A 22551-nucleotide genomic window follows, 5' to 3' on the forward strand; every position below is an offset into this window, starting at 1 on the left:
ATAATAGTTTTATTGGAATTAAATTGAATTTAAATCATGGCCTACTACGATTATAAATTTCAAATATGTAACCACCCTTAACTAAAAAATGAATCTAGAAAAAAAAATTTTTAGGCAATTAGATGCGCAATTTTTTCTATTTCCAAAAATGTTTAAAAAAGTAGGGAGCGCTATTTAAAATTTTAAAGTAGGGATGGCTAGTGATTAAGCGATGAAACCTAAAATGTAACTAATGTTAGTTTTGAACTTCCCCCTTGCGACCCTAATCGACTTGTTTTTGCTTGAAAATAGATTTTCTCATTGTCAAAAGTTATTGAGACTGACTGCTTTTAAAATGAAAACCCTGTATAAATTTAGATACTTCCAAAAAATCAGAGAAAGTCACCAAAACGAAGATGAAGACAAGCAATACTTGCACTACCAAAAATGTTTATTAGAGAAAACAGCTGGTAGAATAGAAAAACCCACAAAATTCATCTTGGAACTCATAACAAGAATAACAGCAGTGAAAATATATTTGGCTAACGCCCGTAACTAGAGGCTAATAAAACTAGAAAATGATTTGTGGAAAGATATTTCTAGTAATATAAATATGCCAAAAATTAAGTCTTAACAGTAAAAGACAAGGCAGGAAACAGTAAATGGGTAAAGATAGAATAGAGGACAAATTTAAGGATAAGGAACATAACATAAGGAACATAAGAATGAGGTTTGTTTTGAACTAAAGTTTTGTTCAATTACATTACGGTTGTTACTAGATGACTACTTGCCGAAAACTGACAACACTATTTTACATAATTATTCGGATGGCCTAAAATTAACTATCACCAAGTAATAGTTAACTAAAATTACTTAAAGTTACTTAATTAGTTACTTAAAATTAACTATTACCAAGTAATAGTTAATTATACAACATTCCTTTTATGTTTCAACACTATACCTACCAACAAATGTAAACATTTCTCTTTTATACATAATTTTAAAAGTCTTCAAGGCTGGTTTAAGGAATCGCTTATTGAAATATCTTGAGTAAAATTACTTATTTAGTGAATCCCAACAAGAAGATAACAAGCGCTTTACATAAGGGGAAAGTTATAGAAGTACACTCGTAGCACATTAAACACTACCACACGAGAAATTCTGAAAAAAAGTTTCAAGTCGACCTAGAAAATAGAATCCAGATGGTCGGAGCTTCTACCAAAAAAGTTTTTGCCTACCAATGTGAAAGTAGATGATTAAGATGATAGACAGTGCCTATTATATGAACGATACACCTTCTGCATATGAGTAAAAAAACAAAGATAAGCTACATAAAAGTGAGAAAAAATCTTCCAGTTGCAAGAATGGTTCAGAGCAAATAAACTGAAGCTCAGTGAAGAAAAAGACGCTGACAAAATTTGCTAACAAAATTTCCAAGCATTTTTAAAAAAGTGCCTGTAAAACGTAAGGAGATCCTCTCTTGGGTTTTTCTATTACTGGGATTCTTGGACAGTCTACCAATAAATCAAATGTTAATGTGAATATGCCCTGCTATTATAGATACATTTTGACGTGCTATGGTAGCGCTCAGCTCCATTTGCGTGTGCGTCATCTGACATTTCTGTCACTACGTTTACATAGCAGGGTCATAGAGGTAACAAACTATCATATATTTTTTGAGGTTACGAAGTGTTTAAATTATGAGTTGTTACAAAAACTACAGATTCACAAAACAAGAACTAATAAACGCAGAATCAAAAACCTAACGAAACGCAAATCACAAAACACAATAAACGAACGGAAAATACTTGGGATTAACACCGATAACACTTTCGACAACCATGCGACAACGACTATAATTTACTGTCAATGTCAGGTTGACAAATTCGTGATACTTAACGGTGTTGTCGAAGCGCACATGTAAATTAATACCACCCTTAGATACCCCTTAGTTGTTTAAATTTGCATTGTGTTTGATAATTTTTTTACAGCTTTGTGTTGGTAATGAAAAAATGAAATTGATGACGCACACGCAAATCGAGCTGACTGCCACTATATGTATTTTATTTTAATGCCAACAATAATTGTATTGTTATAATTTCGACTATAATTATTTATTGCAATAAAATTAAAACTATATTTACGTATTTACGTTATCCAGACCTGAGAAATCCATCCAACTGAGCACTAATTAGCAGATTTTTTAGTTACAAAACGGCGAAGTACTACATAAATTTAATTACCACCAATAAATGTTAAGAGCGGTGCTGTGCCGCTAAAAAAGGCGTAAAATGAGTATAAAACTCCAATAACTGAGTACGGCTTATTCGCTTTTTGGAGTTGATTTTACCTATGCATAGTCGTCGTAAATCCATGCATATGTATTATGAAAATTTCCTTCTAGCTCTATTAGCGGTCGCAATATTCGTCACACATTATGAATTTTTAATGGTGAAATTGTGTCACGCCGCTCGGAATTTCTTCATAAAACGATACGTCAAGTCTCAAGACACATCAACATTAACGTCAGCCTTCATTACCGCAAATGAAACGATTGCGACGCTTCCATTCATAATGGGACCGGTCGGCAATCACCCGACGTGGGGAAAAATCTGATTAAAAACGGGCACCCTCTCCGATCACAAATAGTTTTGGAATTAATTTGCAAACCCTCGAGTGCCATCAAGCAAGCAATTAAACCTTCCTGAATCCCTTACAAGAAGTTGTCGTGACTGGTGGTGTTAACAGGATTTGTGCCATTGATTTTTCCGCGAACTTGTCAACAACGGCACGTAATTCGCCCCATTTATAGCAAAAATTAAGCGTGAGATACGTACTTTAACGAACGCAGTTGATGCTCAATTAGGATAATTTAATCATCTTCACGCGTCTTAATTAATATTTCTCGCGACGACTCGCCGGTAAATAATTACGTTTGCTAGTTTACGAGCTGCATTTTTATTTGCAAATAAAGTTTTAATTAGCCGCTTCAGGTACATGCAAAAATCGCTCGGATGATGCCAGACGTGTGCGCTTTCGGAATTAGCGCAAGCGAGTCGTGGTCTCTTCAGATCTGCCAAATTATTCAGGCGGTCTCAGCTAAGCTTTCGGGATTAATATCTCAGTTATTTGTCACCCGATTGTTATGAAATTTAAAATTCACATATTTTAGGAGGTGATCTTGCAATTATTAAAAAATGAAATTTTGAAACACATTTCTTTTATTTAAAATTAAGCCAAATTACCGTTGGATCATTAAACCCGGAAAAATAAATGACCACACAAAAAATTAACCAAATCGCTCAGCTGATCCAAGAAAAAAATTAAATTTTGTTGTTAAAAACTTAATCCAAATTTTGATAGTAATTTGGGCAGTCACCTTTTGAAACAATTGATGAAGCATTTCTATGCGGCATTTTGTGTACCACTGAAAAAAACTGTCATACGCGCTGTCAGAAAAATAAGATTGTTTTAATTTGGTGGAATTACTTTAAAAACCAACAACAGTAGCTAAAATTTCTGTGTTGTTGAAAAAGTAATCAATATTCGCCTATGAAGTGTCGTTGGACTTTTTGTGAAATGTTACTTATGAAATTTAAAGTTCAAAGGATCGTCAATAATTTGAAGACACAGGAAGCGTACCTGAACTAAATCCAGTGCGGACAAAACACGTCACTGGAAACGAAGCAATAGTTGGGGCTATAATTCAAGCTTTTGAAGAGAATCCAATCAGCAGTGTACGAAACATTTCCAAAGTCCTGAATGTTCAAGTGTCTAGAATTTTTCAGTTGTTGTTCAGTCTTTTAGTTCTTTTTGAAAAAATTAAAGTATCCAGTACCAAAAGTAAATAAAAAATATTGTTTTTTAACTTTGTATGGGTGAGAGATAATTATAAAATGTCCCTTGCGTGACAGTTACATTTCTGCGAGTAGGAGTGACCAAAATTCAATGGTAGTGCTCATTTGTCTCATAGAGATCTACGCGTTTGCATCTGTACCCACGTTTAAGTTTGTTTCTCATTTTTCTCGCGAAACAGTCGTCTTCCACGAACGAGTTTTTTCCGACAGCATTTTTCACTGACGATCAATTTTTTAATATAAGTCTTAAAAGACTTAACATTTTAAAAAGGCATGTAAAAATTGCGTTTTTAAGACTTGAGTTGTTGCATTAATTGTATTTTAATCTTTGTCTTCTAAAATATCTGCATTTTAAATTTCATAAAAATCCGTTGACAAATATCTGAGATATCAGGCTCGAAAGTCGTAGCTGAGACACCCTGTATTTGCTTGTAAGCATAATCATCCAATATTAATGCCCTTCCACAATCGAATTATGCAGGAAACTAATGCCAAGACCTTAAACCGGTCCATTACCTTATTATTGTAGCTTCGTAATTAGAAAAGCTCTGTTTTCAGACTTTTGTTTGCCTATTCCGGCAAGGCTAATAAGCGCTGGATCCGCTTTAATTTATAATATGTTTGCTATGATGGCAGGTTTGTTATCATTGGAAAAGTCCATAGAAAGCCAACAAAAAGGTGAAAGAGGGATTATTTTAACACTTGTGCACAAAATCAAACTAAAAGCAATGAATCAAATTGGCTCACAAATTATCTCATTTTTACCCTTCTCAAATGAAATATTAATGGGCAAACTTGGTCGTTCTTTCGGGTTCACCTGGCATGCCCTTATCAGATGGAAATCAGTTGGAAAATAACCTCCATTATTATAACAGCTTGCATTGTTATAAATGTATTTCGTTGGTGCTTTAATTAAAGTACGAAAAAAATGAAACTGTTTTAATTAAGGTGATAACGAAGCCGCAGAGTTATAAAGATTAAATTAGAGTTTATTTTCATTTGACCGCGAAACACTTGTATTTAATTATGAAACAATAATCTGGTGTACTAAGTGTTCACAAGAACAGTTTATTTGGCTGTTCTGGAACCTTTATTTCTATAATTTCTAAACATTTTTTTCGGAAATTGTCTAACGTATAGCTATTAACTGAGAAACCACGACTTATATTGAAACAAAATTAAATGGGTAGTTATGACAAGAGAGTAAACAAATCATTTGCAATCGAGACATGAACATTGCGTTTGATGCAAATAATGTAGTTTGCTATTAATATATTCTTGTTTAAGTGGGCTGTTAGGAATCATAACAACTCAGTGAGGGTTAATTTTAGCGATATATTCAGATTACCCATTTAATAATAACCAATAATACACCGTAATAATGAAGTAAAGATTATGTTCCCTTGCTACTTTTTTATTTCTTTCAATTTCCATTCTTTGAAAGCGTAATTTTAAGTAAGGTACATTCTGTAGTCAACGATTTATCAGCAAATATTTCTGCAAAACATATTTAAGATTCAAGTTAATCATGTGCTTTACAGGGTGTCTCAGCTAAGACTTTCGAGCCTGATATCTCAGATATTTGTCAACGGATTTTTATGAAATTTAAAATGCAGATATTTTAGAAGGTAAAGATTAAAATCCAATTAATGCAACAACTCAAGTCTTAAAAACGTAATTTTTACATGCCTTTTAAGACTTATATTAAAAAATTAATCGTCAATAAAAAATGCTGTAAGAAAAAACTCGTTCGTGAAAAACGTCTGTTTTACAAGAAAAATGAGAAACAAACTGTTACACGTAGATACAGATTTAATTTATTAATATTAAGCTCGAAAGTCTTAGCTGAGACACCCTGTATACCGTCTCAAATTTAAAACATTATTAAATTCAAAATTCAATTCTACACTTTTTTAAATAATTAAAAGATAACTACTTGCTGTTTCAAAACTATAGAAAAAAGTGGCAACAGCGCACTTACAAGAAAACACACTAGTTAAAAGTGAAAACCAACTGAAAAGTTACAGGGTGACCCAGTAATATGTAATCGGTCTACAACTTTTTTTGCTACTTAAAATATTGCCATGTCGTTTTCATTATACGATACTTAAAGACTTAAAGTCCACAAACTAAACTTTGTTTTATTATACACAGGAAACACCCTATATATTTTTGTACAATTAGATTCTACACAAAAAAAATTTAATCTTGTATAAATTATTATAGACCTATTTCTTTTCGTTTCCGAATTACTCAACTCTTTGTTATAAAAAAGACCAATTTGTGAAAAATTACTGCGAAGTCGCTTATAAATATTTTCCAACAAGTTTGCAACAGAAAAACTTAGAATATCTTGTAGTTTTAGCAAATAGTCGAATTTTACTTTAAACACGAAGATAATATACAGGTGTGTCAAAACACAAAAAGTTGAATAACTCATATTCTTTAAATTAAACACCATCTATTTTTTCACACGTATAGATAGAATTTTTGATAGCCTTTTTAATAATTTTGGATTTGCATACCTAGAAAATTTAAAATATTTTTTGAGATTTTCCAAAAAAATATTTTATTACATATAATCTGATATGAGTCAAGTGATAATTTATTTTTTGATATGTACTAATGTGACTAATTACATTAGTGATTTAATTATTACTTGATACATAAAGAAATTTTAGTCATCAAGAATTAATAATAAAATAAAGAAAAAAAAATAGAACACGAGGAATAATTTTTAATTTGCTATACAAACCGCATATTATTAGAAAGCTTATGAAAAATGCTATCCGTACGTGTAAAAAAATACATAAATTCCATTAAAAAAAAAAAACGAGTTATCCAACTTTTTGCATTTTGACCTCGGTTTTGACACACCTTGTACATTACCTGCATGTTTCAAGTAAAAGTCGACTATTCCTAAAACTACAGGATATTCTGAGTTTCTCTGTTGCAAATTTATCGAAAAATATTCATAGGCGACTTTGCAGTGATTTTTCAAAAATTGTTTTTTTATAACAAGTTGAATAATTCCGAAACAAAAAAAGATAGAACCATAATAGTTTATATAAAGTTTCATTATTTTTATGCGTAGAATCTCATTATTCAAAAATATATAAGCTATTCCATTTAAAAAATCCTATCCTATATACAACAGCCTGTATATAATAAAAATAATTATAGTTTGCACACTTTAAGTCAATTTATTGGATAATAATGGCAATATTTCAAGTAACGAAAAAGTTATAGACCGATTACGCAACAACTAGATCACCCTGTATGTAGTATAAATTCAAAACTCTAGTATTACAACAAATTACAACATATTTTTCAACTCTATTTGTTTAAACAATATCGGTACCAATAGGTACTTTAATATTTAACGCTAGGATATTCTAAACCGATAGCGACATATTAGAAACGCTATTTCGCTGGAATAAAATAAAACAAAAGTAGAAAAAAAACTTGACACAGAAGTATTTAGTTTGTTACAGTTTTCAATTCCATTATGAAAAATTTTATAGTAAAATTTAACTAATTGTGACTAAACTACGGATTTTAAAAGTTGTTTGATTTATGCCAAATTTTGTATAATTTGGTTCGCTCACTAATGGGCAGTTCCCATTAGCGCAAGTTTCAATAGAAGCCCATTAAATGGTAAAACGTTTTTTCTTTACGCAACAGGTTGAACAAATACGAAAATATTATGTTTACATTATTTTCGTAAATGTTTTCGTAATATACGAAAATAAGGGGTTTCTGCTGAAAGAAATATTTCAGGACCATTTATATTTATTAAAAAAAACATGTAGATGTTGTGCTACATGCTGGGACATTAATAAGCTTTGTAGAAATAATAAAAATAATGGAAAGGCTCTTATAAAAGTTATTGCAACAAAGGACGCATCCGACGTGAAATAACGTGAATAGCTTGAGGCAAAAAGCATAATGTTGCACAATTTCTACAAGTTTTTATTTTGTTTCCTGTTCCTTAATTTTACTACCAGTCAAAAGAATCATTTGTGGAGTTAAAAAGGCCAAACATTTTGTTCATACCTACTGTTCGTTCTGTTTGAACAAGCGAAACTTTCCTTATTAAAATAATAAAAATTTCATCCAATCTTTTCAGCATGTGTTACAAAAGAAGGGTGCGTGACTGTTCCAGTCGCACGTAAAAATTTGCCTAATTGAAACCGAAAAGTATAAATAAAGTTGAATATTTATTACGAGTCGTGGTGTCCATTATCGTGCCAGCGAGTCATTTAACTCTTGAGTCGATTCGTCGACTAACAAAAATAAAACTCATCCGTGGCGAGACGAAATCAGCTTATTCTTCGGAAATGCGGAATGGAGTCTTCCATTGTTTCCCGTTACCAATTTAAAGTTAATTTCCAAACAAAATATTGCGCGTAAAACTTAATTGACGCTTAATTAAATTTTCATTTTTGCCAGCTGAAAACAGTGTCTTCGCTTAGCCCATCTGTATTACATCGATAATTAACTAGGCCGCAGAACGTACGATAATGCTACTCCATTACGCCCGTGATAATTTAATTAAGTACCCGGTATAAACCACCTTAGACGGTTTTAACCGATCGTGACAGCGGAAGCGGATATCTTTTATTCGAGCACTTCCACCTGGAATTTATCGACGTTTGAATGACAAGCCTTCACTGTACTTGCTGTTTAAGCCGCTCAATAAAAATAACAAAATTCAATTCGATCGAGACACACTTCTAACTACTGCAAGGAATTTATCGCACCATCTGCTTTATTACACCCCGAGGTGAAGTTGAATCGAAAATATACGACAAGACTTCTCTTATATCAACTTTAGCCAATATTTCATCAACAATGAAAGACGAATTCTGCACTGCTTTACGCCACACAAACGCGGCGTTTAATAGAACCGCCGAGACTTCGAACGTAAATAAATAAATATGCAGCCTTTCTGTTACATACAACTGAACAAACTTTTTTGATTTGTACATACTCTAAAAGAGATAAAATAAAGCCACTTGAATAGAAGTATCTCCAACTATTGAAAAAAGTCAATTCATTAAAGCCAATGTGGAATATAAAAGCAATGGCGTTTTGTACTGAATTCGGCCCTTAATTGAATTACCAAAAACATGACTGTGAGCATGTATCGGTGGTAATTAATTTCATGCACATTTGTATAGCAAATTCACCTTATCGGAAAATCGAAATGCAGTATGGAGAATGAATTAGTAAGTGTCGTAACTCGTGGCTATGAGGGCTTTTTAAGTTGTCGTAAATTTTAAAGTTATTTAGAAATTTAAATGATTTCAGTTGTTCCAGGAAGCAATGGTACATAAAAATGGTTTTCAAAAATTGTAAATAATCTCATAAGTTTAACCTCCTCCAAAAGTTGAAATTTATAGAGTTGGAAAATTACTGGGGAAGGACCAAAAGAAAGTTATGCGACGTTTCGTCTTATTGCATAAGACATCATCAGGCTGAAGAACAAGTTAATTTAAAAAATATAAAACTCATTAAACAATCATATAAGTAACATTAATACAATAGAGTTTTACAAATGACATAATTAAAATTAAAAAAAAATTCAAACAAAGAATGAGCTCAAGGTGAAGTCAATGCCACTATTTTAAAAAAAGAAATATAAAAAAACCGGCGCAAAATACAAAACAAAGTCGTAGAACCGACAATATGGAACACAGTATGATATGTTATGAAATCCTAAATTTGTTTAAAATTTTATTATAAATATTGCTTAAATTTTGTATGTCTGTTTTGAAATTTACTGAATTAACTTTATTAATAAACAACATCTCTTTCTATATCTAAAATCGTAACATTTCCAAAATCAAAGTTATATCTATTATTAAACGTATGTTGAGATAGAGCGGTTTTTCCAAAATAAGAGGCTAAGTTAACAGATTTACAATCACTTGTATGATTATTAATACGACTTTTTGAATTTTTGTTTTGTTTAACCAATATAACAATGTTGACATCTTTACATTTAATCTTATAAACTACGTTAAATCTATCCACAATAGAAGTATTATCTTTGATTTTTTTTTATTATTATGGAACACAGTATGATATGTTATGACATCCCAAATTTCTCTAAAATTTAATTATGTTTAAACAGTAAAATTTATAAATATTGCTTAAATTTTGTGTCTGTTCTGAAATTTACTGAATTTTTAACTTTATTATCATATTATTATTATTATTATTATTATTATTATTATTATTATTATTATTATGAGAAACTTTTTAAACAAACAAAAAGCTTTCTAAAACAACATGAAGAAATACTTGTTACTAAATTTGAGAAAGGTAACAGCACTGTATTAATCAATAAAAAAGTATACCATAAAAAGTTGAGTGACCTAGTTAATGATGATAACGTTTACAAACGTAATAATAAAGACCCAACATCGAAATTCCAAAATAAGAGTAATGGATTAGAAAAAAATGTTTCAATTAAATATAATTTCTGATATAGTACAAAAATCACATATTAAATACAATTCAGTATCATCTAAAATTTATGGACTAGTTAAACACATAAAATAGAATTACCTTTACAACCAGTTGTTTCTTTTGTAGATTCTCCCACTCACAATCTCACAAAATATATTTCTTCAATTTTGACTAATTTAGTTCCCTTGTTTAACTTTAACATCAAAAATTCTTTTCGTTTTGTGCATTTAATTAAAAACCAAACTTTACCAGAAAACTTTAAACTAATATCACTTGATGTAGTTTCATTATATACTAATGTATCGCGAGATCTTGTTTTGCCTTCAATTAATAAATATTGCGATGATATTTCGAAGCACTCTTCTGTTAATAATGAATTTTTTCTAGAGATACATACTGCAAAATTAAACAACTATTCGTTAGGTCTAGTTAACAGAATTTTAAATGAGCCTAATCAACGTTTTAACAAAATTAACAGAACAACAGTTATACCAAATGATCCAGATTTCCAATTTGTTCGTTTGATTAACATACTTCAATTAGGAAATAAATTAACTAAAGTTTTAAAAACTCCTAAATGTCAGTCTGCCTTTTATAATAAAAAACACTTAATAAATTATTTGGAAAATTAACAGATAATATTTCAATTGTGGATAGATCTCACGTAGTTTATAAAATTAAGGGTGGATTTTACAATCGTCGGATAACTTTATCCTGGGGATAAATTTTAAAAAATACATTGTTGTAAGAATTGTAACCATAGTAAGGAATAACTAGAGTTCCTTTATTGGGAAAGCCAATTTTGTATTATGTGGATAAGATGTATATTTCTATCCTTTTTTATTAAAATTTTTGTTAGTAACTTATGTCAGAGGTGTATGTCGAAAATAATTTCAAGATTATAATTTTTGTCAAATGCATAAAATGACATAATTTTACGTCAGATTTAACCAGGGACGTAAGAAACCTAGGAATTTTGGGATTACTTGGGAGAGTTGAGAGAGTTAATGGTTAAGAGCTATTAGTATTAGTTCATATGCAGTCAAACCAAACCAAGAATTTTTTTACACAACACTGTTTAAGAACAGTTATTTTCAAATTGTGAAACTAAATTATCAATTTTTTCAAAAGTGTGTTCCCGGCGCATCCACCATTTTTACTTGATATCCTTTTTAATGGACTAAACGAAGTTAAAATACTTAGGGTGGGTTTTACAATTGTGAGATAAACCCTAGATGAATTATTCTAGAGTTCCTTTATAGGGAGAGTTGGAACACTGAACATCAAACCGAGCCAATTTTGTTTTATGTGGATAAGTTATAAATTTCTATCTTTTTTTATTAAACTTTTTGTTAGTATCTGTCGAAAATAATTTCAAGGTTATAATTTTTGTCAAATGCATAAAATGACACAATTTTATTTAAAATTTAACCAAGGACGTAGGAAACGTAGAAATTTTGGGATTCATATTTAAAAAAAGAAATATTAGAAATATTAATATTCACATTTCTGAATTTTTTTGATACTTATTTTATTATTAGATACATAACTTAAAACATACTTTAATGCTAAAAATGCTTTTCTTTCAGTCACAATTTTTAGTTAAACATCTCGTCCTAAAAATTGATCATCAAGAACCCTTTATATTTCCCGTCGTCTTTTTAAATTTCCCAAAAATTAATATTAAAGGTCTTCTCGTGTGAAAAACGTAACAAAATCGAGAATTCCAATAACTTTATAATTTGAAACAGAATCTAAAGTTCACGTAGATGCTAAAGGCGGCCAAGCAGCGACAGGTTCAACTTTCCTAAAAATTAGACCCAATTTTGGATTCAAGTACCTACGTATTTTGTAAATGCATAGACAAATTCCCAAAATCTCACAGATTTTGTACATAACATTATTTAGACAATCCACTTTTCCAAATACTTGTTAATAATAAACGTAAAACTTGTCAGGAAAGGTTCAATTTCTCTGTCTTTCATCGATGATTACCATTTCTTAAAGTTAAGGAAAAAATGTTTATGATGAAGAGTGTAGACGTAAAATTCTTATACTTCCAAAAAAATCAGTTTTAAAATTTGGAGTTCATATCAAGAAAAACAGTAAATTGACGATGACTGTTGGTCTAAACCATTTCTAAGCGTAGTTAATCGACAAAAAGTGGAAACATTTTTTGCTTAGGTATACCATTTGAACTAAAAACTGAATTTTTGCCAAATTTTAACTATTCTACCAAACCAAAGAATCACTATATTGGGTATAAAGTGATATTAGTTTAGCATTTTTTTTCACTCAAAAAATGCAGTTATTTGATCAAATTTGTAAGCTGAACAATCTCTAATTAATTAGGTCTAAGCAATCAAATTTTTAATTTTTGAAACCGCTCTATCTCAACATACGTTTAATAATAGACATAACTATATAACTGATTTTGAAAATGTTATGATTTTATATACAGAAAAAGACTGGTCTAAGAGGTTGGTTTCTGAGATGTTGTTTATTAATAAAGTTCAAAATTCAGTAAATTTTAAAACAGGCACACAAAATTTAAGCAATATTTATAAGTATTTACTAGTTAATCAGAAAAATTTAGGATTTCGTAACATATCGTACTGTATTCCATATTGTCGGTTCTACGTCTTTGTTTTTTATGTATTGACTAAATTTAAATTTATATTATATTTTAATTTTGTATTTTGCGCCGGTTTTTTTTTGTATTTTTTTTCAGCTCATTCTTTGTTTGAACTTCTTCGTTGCTGCTTGTCGGTGCCACTTTCTTGTATTTAATGTTACTTATAAAATTGTTTGGTAAGTTTTATATTTTTTAAATTGTCGGCGTTATATAATAACTTGTTCTTCAGCCTGATGATGTCCTATACAATATGACGAAACGTTCCATAACTCTCTTTTGGTCCCATAGTAATTTTTCAACTCTATATGATTTTGTAAAAACATATCAGATTTCTAAACGATGAGTAAAAAACTTGCTAATATAATTATTACTTTCCAGAACTAATTCATGTTCCAATGAAACATTCATTAATTATCTTCCTGAATTTTATTTCCACCAGATTCGCTCAGTTAATGGTTAAAATATTCGCGTTGATTTCCATAATGAACGTCGTACATTGAAGAATAATTTTAATACTGGAACAAATTTCGTATTAAGCAGCGGATCCAAATAACTGTTTTTGTTTCGGCGGAATTACGAAAAGCCATCGCAACAAAAGATTCTGTCACCAACTTTGTCGGCAACTTTAGCCCCAATTTTATTAATTCTCGCTTCCAAAACAAGCCCTCCTTGTTATTATTGGGGTCAGCGCAGTTTCAGATTTTATCAAGCTTCTAGATAAATATTGAAGGATGACCTCCAAAGTGGCAAAATTTATCGCCGCCCTTAGTGGCCATAAATATGCTTTATGTGACCGTCACTAATGGTAATCGATTATTAAAACTTGCATGTCTCATCGCAATTAACACTTTTCGAAGAATTAATGCGAAAAAATCACTTTCGAGCATTCAGCCTGACTCCATAATTAGGCGGAATTAAGCCGACTTTTAAGAAGTTTGCAACGCAAACAGAGAATAGATAATGAGGACTTAAAACTTCGGTGTCTGCATGATGACTAAGTGATTAAAAAACATTTCTGTTTCAGGTAACCGTCAATGAGACCGACCTGGAAAACGAAATTCCTGAAAACCAGGATCCGGTCACGATGATGTCGATACTGGTAGTGGGTAAGAGGAAACATATTTTAGATTTTGTTGAATTGAAACGAGTGAAAGTTGGCGCATTAATTGAAACGTTGAGCCGAAAATAGCCAATTTAAATGGTAATTTTTGCTACGGAACGCATGATACAAAACAAATAGCTTCCGGATGTGAGCAAATATTGTCAACAGTCCTTTTATTAACGAACACTGGGCTAAATACTCGTTAAATGGATAATCAGCACGTCCACTCGTTATTATTTTAATCGGTACAATAGCGTTTCCAATCACTTAATCTGATTTGCAACAGTTCCGAAATTTTGTACGCTAAAATTGGATTTAGAAATTTCAAAAACCCTCTCACACTTTTTATGTTTAATTGTAGGTGAAAATTACGTTTTTTGTGAACGTAAGCCAAAATGAAAATGCAATAAAAACAGTTATTTATGAAACTAGTCGACAATGTTTGTTTTGGCTGCAGTTTATTTACTCTACGATATTTTAAAATATGTTAATGCGACAGGAAAGTGGAAAAGCGGAAAATATTCGGGGAATGCAATATTAAAATTGCATTATAATAATTAAAAAAAATTCAAATGCTGGAATGTTTGTGAGAAAAAATATTTAATTTAATACGAGTGCAGAAGACTATAATGGGTCACCTAGAAATTGGCCCTTATGTACTACATAGTAAGCCCGTGAAAAATATTTTTAGGTACCGTATCTTAAAAACTAATAACAGTCGCACAGAAAATTGCATTTGCTACGAAAATAAGACACAAGATACAATTTTTTTGAGCAGCGACTTAATATTGATTATTTATTTAATTAGTTAATTTTATTATTGAGATTTGAAGAAAATTTCTGAAAAAATATAAAGTTTTAAGAATTCCTTACATATGTATTAATTACTCTTAATAAGGGTGGGTTTAAATACAAGGCAATAAACCAGCCTCTGCTGTGGATTGCAAATTTGACGTGAAGTTCATTCGGAATTAAAATAAATTAACGTTAGCAACCCCATTTAAAATTAGTCGTCCAGACTTCGTTCCTATGGCACTGTGGCTGGGTTCCTACATAATTTAAAAAAATTGACCCTGACAATTAATTAAAAAGAAAGAGATTTAGTTTCAAGATAAATTTCTTTAGGAATGATTTACAGAAATCTAAATGAAGATTTAATTCAGAATTAGACTAATTTGAATTAAGTTGCAACTTAATTAGCATTGATAAACGTCAAGTTAATTACATGAAAATGTTGAAATTTTATAATAAAAAATTTAACAAACCACTTCTTAATAAAAATTATGCTGTAACACAAATCATTATTAACAATTTGTTTTTACTATCTTCAAAATAAAATTAATTATTACAATTTTTGTACGAAATGGGTTTTCTCTATCTTAAATTTGATTTTATGTAAAATAACAAAAATGACTTAACCCATTGTTTGTGTGCGAGAAACCGCAAGTTTACCACAAGTGGTTTAATTTTTTGAACAGAAAGCGAAATTAAAATTTACTTCAGAATTAGACTAATTCGAATTAAGTTGCCTTTTATTTAGCTTTGACAAACATCAAGTTAATCCCGAATTAAAATTTATTTGCGTTTAACACGTTCAGTACGCCGGCCCGAAGGGCTGTTTTATACAAGACTTCATCAAAATTTAATTCGTTGTTAAATGTTAACTATGCGGATAGACCAATCAAATTGACTCAATTTGGTCATGTGATCAGTTAATTAGGCATTTAATTGCGAATTAAATTAATGACATTTCTATAAACCGGTCCTAAGTTTTCTGTTAGTTTTGTAATTGTCATTAAAAACGAACCAAAATTATTTACTTAATTTAACCAGAAAAAAACCGCAACATTATTTGGAATTTTTTACTCCTGCTACAAAATCTGTTTTTTGATAATTGTAATATTTTTAAATTAAATGAAAATAACTAGTTCTTTTTGAATCGTAAACAGCTTAACAAATACCATTTCCTAAATAAATAAAATTATGCATTAATTAGAAGATGTAATTGACAAAAAACAGATTATTATTAATGTAATATTTTTTCTTGAAAAACTGTTTATTGTACGAAAAAGGTTTTATTTATTTTGAACTTAATTTTATGTAAAACAATATTTTAATTTTATTTATAATTCTTATTTAATTTAAAATTTAGATGCAAAAAAAGAATAAAGATGCAATTATTAGAATTGTTATTGTTATTAAATAGTTCCGACTTATTTGAGCTTATGTAGTAAGAACTCAAAAGTTTTTTTTAGGTTTGACAGCGAAACAAATTAGATTTGAATCCGTTTGTATTAGATTTATGGAAGTACTATTATGTGGAAATTATTATAAATTAATATAAATATAAATATAAATTAATATAAATTATAAAAAAATTTTAAACATTGATGAATAAAAACAAACATAAAAAATTGCTGGCTTTCCATGGTTGTTAAGTTTTTCATAATAAAATTACATTTTCATTTAACTTAACGTTTGTCAATGCAAAATAAATGGCAATTTAATTCGAATTAGTTTAATCCTGAATTAAATTTCAATTTGGCTTTCTGTAAACTAAAACCTTGAAACTACATCTAGTTTACAATCCGATAATTTACGACCCTGCCTGCTTGTGGTTAGAAAGAAGTGTCGGCATCCATAACAAGGACTGGTTGTTTGAGGCGTCATTTTCACTTTATTCGACTGTACCTAATGCTTATTTCTTTATTAATAAAGGATAATAAGAATAAGCTTACATAATTAAGCAAATGCTTCCAAAAATAGAAATCTGCTAATGCTTGTAATTAATTAATTAATTAAATCTTGTCGATAAACTGTGTCAAGAGTCAAGCTGTAGGCAAAATTAAAGTTTATAAAGAACGTAGGTAACATCCTCGTCCATGCGATTTTACAAAATATGCAGTGCCTTTCTCAATAAATTGTCGACCATTTGAACAATAATTAAGATCAGAATTAAAATTTCAGTATTAAAATTTTAATAAGTACTTTTTAATTTTAAGACCAAAACTATTTTGTCCAGTATTGAATGAAAACAACAATTCATTTTGTAATCAAGCTAGAACAAATATTAGCTGTTATGCATGTTCTTATAACTACGTAAATAAATAATAGGCCATTTCCTGTTAAATTTTGTTTCTGAACACTACGTTGTCACACAATACGAATGTTTATTTAATATTTTAACTACTAATTAATTAATTTATTTAAAAGCAAATACAGCATCGTGTATATAAAGCTATGCGCCCGCCCCTCTTAGATTTTTTTCTTTTTTAAACTGAAGTTCTTTTGAACAAAATAACTAATTCTGATTAATACTCTACACTTGTGATTAGAATTTTTAAACTGAGATTTTGGCGTTCAAGCTCGAAATTTCAATAGCAGTGTTACTTGAGATATATCAAAAATACAATATCCACAAAACACAAAGTTTAGAAATCAGATCAGGTTTTTGAACACATTGAGGTTAATTATTGAAGTCATGCTCGCAATTTCACATAAACTACCCTCACAGTTCCAACATCGTAAAAATAAACCCAAAGAAAGTTTTTATTTTTCTACTCGCATTTGTAGAACTTACGCTATCGAGTGAAACGTAACAGCTCCCATGATTTTTTCCCTATTGCCTGCAGAGCTTTTTCTAATTTTACGACCGGAAAAAACTGCTACAAAAACATCAATTGGCGCAGCATTTCAAACTTTATCTCTAAAGACCGCAAAATGCGATTTTGAAAGGCAAAAAACGTAAACAATGACCAGCAGAAACAGGTACTAGAACTTAATACGACTAAGATACTTAATTAGATCTCTACCTCTGGCGAAACCAACAAAACATTTATACGTATTTGTGTTTGAATAAGAGAATTTAAACGATTTAACAAAATTTAGCATTTTTTTCAATTTAATTCTCTAATCTTTCGCCAGATTTCATCAAAAGGTACCGGCGTATAAGTTGATTCTATAATTTTTAAATGGTTTTTACCTTTTTTGTGACGTTTTTGACCGAAAATGGACATAATTTCTCAAAAAATCACCAAATTTGTGTATTTTCTACTCAAAAATAGTGGACGTGCGCAAATCCTACTGGATTTGCAGTGGCCATGATTTTTATTAACAGTGTTTCTCGGGACTTTAGTAAACAAACTCAGTTAACTAAAAATTTTTAGAGATAAATTAAATATTTTCGTTTAATTTTCTTTATAATTTAAGAAGAAAGTCATCTAAGGATTCAACGCTAAAGTTTGAAGTTATGTTTCACCTTTACGTTCATCTCTTTTTTCCTAAAAACAAAAGGTATTTTCCCCTAATTAGGATGTGCTCTTACGTTTACAATTTGGCGCCTTTACGTACCTTTACCTTTTGCCGCATTATTTTCAGATTTCTGTTTTATTTCAGTTTTATGCCCCGCTTTACGTTTATACGTCTATGTGTTCTCGCAATCTCTTATTTTTGCTTACGTGTTGTTTCACTTACCTTTTCTACACTTTTTTTCAAAGAAAAATTGTCACCCTAATCCGGGTTCGAACACCTGACCTCCCCCGCCGGAAGTGGCGCTTATACCACTGAGCCACCAGATATTTTAATACAAATTTATAATTTAATCCATTTTTCCAAATGCTTATTAATAATAACCGTACAACTTGGCAGGGAAGGTCCAATTTCTCTCTCTTTCATCGATGATTACCATTTCTTAACGTTAAAGAAAAAATGTTTATGATAAAAAGTTTAGACGTAAAATTTTTTGTATTACAAAGAAATCTATCTCTTTTAAAATTTGGAGTCCATATCAAGTTCAGGAACCAGAACAAATTTTTGAATATATTTAAGTGTTAATTATTGGCACTTTCACATGAATTACCCTCACAGTTCCAACATCGTAAAAATAAACCCAAAGAAAGTTTTTATTTTTCTACTCGCATTTGTAGAACTTACTCTATCGACTGAAACGTAACAGCTCCCGTGATTTTTTCCCTATTGCCTGCAGAGCTTTTTCTAATTTTACGACCGGAAAAAACTGCTACAAAAACATCAATTGGCGCAGCATTTCAAACTTTATCTCTAAAGACCGCAAAATGCGATTTTGAAAGGCAAAAAACGTAAACAATGACCAGCAGAAACAGGAACTAGAACTTAATACGACTAAGATACTTAATTAGATCTCTACCTCTGGCGAAACCAACAAAACATTTATACGTATTTGTGTTTGAATAAGAGAATTTAGACGATTTAACAGAATTTTGCATTTTTTGAATTTAATTCTCTAATCTTTCGCAAGATTTCATTAAAAGGTACCGGCGTATAAGTTGATTCTATAATTTTAAAATGGTTTTTACCTTTTTTGTGACTTTCAGGACGTTTTTGACCGAAAATGGACATAATTTCTCCAAAAGTTACCAAATTTGTGTATTTTCTAGTCAAAAATAGTGGACGTGCGCAAATCCTACTGGATTTGCAGTGGCCATGATTTTTATTAACAGTGTTTCTCGGGACTTTAGTAAACAAACTCAGTTAACTAAAAATTTTTAGAGATAAATTAAATATTTTCGTTTAATTTTCTTTATAATTTAAGAAGAAAGTCATCTAAGGATTCAACGCTAAAGTTTGAAGTTATGTTTCACCTTTACGTTCATCTCTTTTTTCCTAAAAACAAAAGGTATTTTCCCATAATTAGGATGTGCTCTTACGTTTACAATTTGGCGCCTTTACGTACTTTTACCTTTTGCCGCATTATTTTCAGATTTCTGTTTTATTTCAGTTTTATGCTCCGCTTTACGTTTATACGTCTTTGTGTTCTCGCAATCTCTTATTTTTGCTTACGTGTTGTTTCACTTGCGTTTTCTACACTTTTTTTCAAAGAAAAATTGTCACCCTAATCCGGGTTCGAACACCCGACCTCCCCCACCGAAAGTGGCGCTTATACCACTGAGCCACCAGATATTTTAATACAAATTTATAATTTAATCCATTTTTCCATATGCTTATTAATAATAACCGTAAAACTTGGCAGGGAAGGTCCAATTTCTCTCTCTTTCATCGATGATTACCATTTCTTAACGTTAAAAAAAATGTTTATGATAAAAAGTTTAGACGTAAAATTTTTTGTATTACAAAGAAATCTATCTCTTTTAAAATTTGGAGTCCATATCAAGTTCAGGAACCAAAACTAATTTTTGAATATATTTAAGTGTTAATTATTGGCACTTTCACATGAATTACCCTCACAGTTCCAACATCGTAAAAATAAACCCAAAGAAAGTTTTTATTTTTCTACTCGCATTTGTAGAACTTACTCTATCGACTGAAACGTAACAGCTCCCGTGATTTTTTCCCTATTGCCTGCAGAGCTTTTTCTAATTTTACGACCGGAAAAAACTGCTACAAAAACATCAATTGGCGTAGCATTTCAAACTTTATCTCTAAAGACCGCAAAATGCGATTTTGAAAGGCAAAAACGTAAACAATGACCAGCAGAAACGGGAACTAGAACTTAACACGACTAAGATACTTAATTAGATCTCTACCTCTGGCGAAACCAACAAAACATTTATACGTATTTGTGTTTGAATAAGAGAATTTAGACGATTTAACAGAATTTTGCATTTTTTTCAATTGAATTCTCTAATCTTTCGCCAGATTTCATCAAAAGGTACCGGCGTATAAGTTGATTCTATAATTTTTAAATGGTTTTTACCTTTTTTGTGACTTTCAGCACGTTTTTGACCGAAAATGGACATAATTTCTCCAAAAGTTACCAAAGTTGTGTATTTTCTAGTCAAAAATAGTGGACGTGCGCAAATCCTACTGGATTTGCAGTGGCCATGATTTTTATTAACAGTGTTTCTCGGAACTTTAGTAAACAAACTCAGTTAACTAAAAATTTTTAGAGATAAATTAAATATTTTCGTTTAATTTTCTTTATAATTTAAGAAGAAAGTCATCTAAGGATTCAACGCTAAAGTTTGAAGTTATGTTTCACCTTTACGTTCATCTCTTTTTTCCTAAAAACAAAAGGTATTTTCCCATAATTAGGATGTGCTTTTACGTTTACAATTTGGCACCTTTACGTACCTTTACCTTTTGCCGCATTATTTTCTTATTTCTGTTTTATTTCAGTTTTATGCTCCGCTTTACGTTTATACGTCTTTGTGTTCTCGCAATCTCTTATTTTTGCTTACGTGTTGTTTCACTTGCGTTTTCTACACTTTTTTTCAAAGAAAAATTGTCACCCTAATCCGGGTTCGAACACCCGACCTCCCCCACCGAAAGTGGCGCTTATACCACTGAGCCATCAGATATTTTAATACAAATTTATAATTTAATCCATTTTTCCAAATGCTTATTAATAATAACCGTAAAACTTGGCAGGGAAGGTCCAATTTCTCTCTCTTTCATCGATGATTACCATTTCTTAACGTTAAAGAAAAAGTGTTTATGATAAAAAGTTTAGACGTAAAATTTTTTGTATTACAAAGAAATCTATCTCTTTTAAAACTTGGAGTCCATATCAAGTTCAGGAACCAAAACTAATTTTTGAATATATTTAAGTGTTAATTATTGGCACTTTCACATGAATTACCCTCACAGTTCCTACATCGTAAAAATAAACCCAAAAAAAGTTTTTATTTTTCTACTCGCATTTGTAGAACTTACTCTATCGACTGAAACGTAACAGCTCCCATGATTTTTTCCCTATTGCCTGCAGAGCTTTTTCTAATTTTACGACCGGAAAAAACTGCTACAAAAACATCGATTGGTGTAGCATTTCAAACTTTATCTCTAAAGACCGCAAAATGCGATTTTGAAAGGCAAAAAACGTAAACATTGACCAGCAGAAACGGGAACTAGAACTTAATACGACTAAGATACTTAATTAGATCTCTACCTCTGGCGAAACCAACAAAACATTTATACGTATTTGTGTTTGAATAAGAGAATTTAGACGATTTAACAGAATTTTGCATTTTTTTCAATTTAATTCTCTAATCTTTCGCCAGATTTCATCAAAAGGTACCGGCGTATAAGTTGATTCTATAATTTTTAAATGGTTTTTACCTTTTTTGTGACTTTCAGCACGTTTTTGACCGAAAATGGACATAATTTCTCCAAAAATCACCAAATTTGTGTATTTTCTAGTCAAAAATAGTGGACGTGCGCAAATCCTACTGGATTTGCAGTGGCTATGATTTTTATTAACAGTGTTTCTCGGGACTTTAGTAAACAAACTCAGTTAACTAAAAATTTTTAGAGATAAATTAAATATTTTCGTTTAATTTTCTTTATAATTTAAGAAGAAAGTCATCTAAGGATTCAACGCTAAAGTTTGAAGTTATGCTTTACCTTTACGTTCATCTCTTTTTTCCTAAAAACAAAAGGTATTTTCCCATAATTAGGATGTGCTCTTACGTTTACAATTTGGCGCCTTTACGTACTTTTACCTTTTGCCGCATTATTTTCAGATTTCTGTTTTATTTCAGTTTTATGCTCCGCTTTACGTTTATACG

General features: G+C 30.4%; 1 protein-coding gene across 5 annotated transcripts in view; it reads left to right on the forward strand.

Moving 5' to 3' along the window:
* The window catches only part of Dop1R1 (Dopamine 1-like receptor 1), a 114319-nt gene that overhangs the window by 69890 nt on the left and 21878 nt on the right, over window positions 1-22551 (forward strand). For 4 of the 5 annotated variants that reach the window (XM_015983149.2, XM_015983150.2, XM_064360050.1 and 1 more), the window contains one exon: window positions 13973-14054. In XM_015983149.2, the coding sequence (XP_015838635.1) occupies window positions 13973-14054 (82 nt within the window). 5 annotated transcript variants of the gene reach the window in all.

This window comes from Tribolium castaneum, chromosome 2 (genome assembly GCF_031307605.1).
Source record: "Tribolium castaneum strain GA2 chromosome 2, icTriCast1.1, whole genome shotgun sequence".
Classification (NCBI taxonomy): domain Eukaryota; kingdom Metazoa; phylum Arthropoda; class Insecta; order Coleoptera; family Tenebrionidae; genus Tribolium; species Tribolium castaneum.